Raw genomic sequence first — 1661 nt, forward strand, 5'->3', positions numbered from 1 at the left:
TTTTCACAAACTTTCCAGGGCCTTGAAATATATATTTTTAAAATTCACAAACTTTCAAAAATTTCAAGGACCTGTGGGAACCCTGCAATGTGGAAAACTACAGTTCAGTTCTTTGTTTCATTTTCAGCTGCATGCTGAGAGATGTTGTGACAGTTTTCTTAAACTGAGACCAAAATGAGATGATCAACTTGGAGCAAATGAAGGTTTCATTGTAGCAGGAATCTTGTCTTGATCCCTCTGTTGCCAGGGGAATTTCTACCCTCAAAGACTGCAAAACAGTAATAAAAAAAGACAAGCACATTGTGTCCATCAAACACTAAAAATCTCGTTCTGATTTTTGCTGCAATGATAGTTTTTCCCCCTGAAGAACGAGGTTTATTTAGCTGAAGCGAACATTAAACTTTCATCATTTTATGTTCACAAGATGAGAAGAAAAGCTTGTTGGTCCAGTTTAAATGTTTTCTGCTGCATAAAGATTTTAAATACTCTGCACGCATGTTTAATACACGCAGACACATCCAAGGCCTCACCTGGAGCGAGGTTAGCATGCAGCTGGACACCARTATAAGAAGCCAGAAGTCCATGTGGAAAAACTGGGAGATTTTATAAGCCATAAAAACTGGGAAAATCAGCAGAAGCAGACACATGCTGAGGCCACGGAAATGTTTCCATAGACTTCTAAAAGCACAGGACAAACAGAGACAGAGTATTATGATAAAGCTTCAACATCATGTTTATACAGTACCTAGTTTCACTTGCATTTTGGTAAAGAAAATAAAAYGTATCGTTGCTACAGTTACCTGTTCCGCGATGCGCCCAGGGCCAGAATAACMGGATCTGTTATTTCTATCATCGACTGCAAGGTTGAGGTCAGCACAATGAAGAGGATGATGCTGAGGAGGAAGGTGCGCTGCAGAGCCTGCATGTCCAGCAGGCCCGTCTGCAGGGCAAGCAGCAGCAGGGTGACGCCCTCTGTCACGCCTCTGCAGGAACAACCAACAGCTGATGACAATTTAAACACACTGCTAACTTAAAAGGTAAACAAAATAACCCATCGCCATTAAAASACTCCTTTTAGGAAAAAATAATATTTACACATTTTCACTTACTCTGGATGGCATTAATTTGTGAAAAGCACTGGTGTGACTTTTTCTCAAAACAACCAAACACAGAATTTAACAAAATATTACAAAATAGGCTGAACTACTGTAATTATTTATTATCAAGAGGTCCATAAATATCTCTAAAAACTCCTCAGTTGATCCAAAATGCTGCTGCCAGAGTTCTGATGTTGTTGGTGATTCTGACGTTTTATTTTAAAGATGTTTTTGTTTCACGTTTTCCTAACAGAGAACTTCACTCTCCAGGACTGCAGGTTTACTTGTGGTTCCTAAAGCTTCTAAAAGTAGAACAGGAGGCAGAGCTTTCAGTTCTCAGGCTCTTCTCTTGTGGAATCAACATACAGTTTTTGTTCATGAGGCTGACACTCTGTCTAGAGAAATCTTTTTGATAAATCCTGAAGTTAGGGTTGCCTTGGGTTTCCTGAGCCATCCTTTAGTTCCGCTGCTTAGGGCTGCCATGATTAGTCGACGACTAATCAATTATTAAAATAATCGATGACTAATTTAATAATCGATTAATCGTTTATTTATTTTTTGTTC

At 39.0% G+C, this 1661-nt stretch overlaps 1 protein-coding gene across 1 annotated transcript in view; it reads right to left on the reverse strand.

The window, feature by feature from the left end:
* The window catches only part of zmp:0000000662 (RING finger protein 145), a gene marked incomplete at its 5' end in the record, with an annotated part of 21565 nt that overhangs the window by 8914 nt on the left and 10990 nt on the right, over positions 1 to 1661 (reverse strand). Inside the window, 2 exon segments of the mRNA XM_014018034.1 lie at positions 531 to 678; positions 801 to 983. Of these exon segments, the coding sequence (XP_013873488.1) occupies positions 531 to 678; positions 801 to 983 (331 nt within the window).

The sequence above is a fragment of the Austrofundulus limnaeus genome, unplaced genomic scaffold (assembly GCF_001266775.1).
Source record: "Austrofundulus limnaeus strain Quisiro unplaced genomic scaffold, Austrofundulus_limnaeus-1.0 Scaffold181, whole genome shotgun sequence".
NCBI lineage: Eukaryota > Metazoa > Chordata > Actinopteri > Cyprinodontiformes > Rivulidae > Austrofundulus > Austrofundulus limnaeus.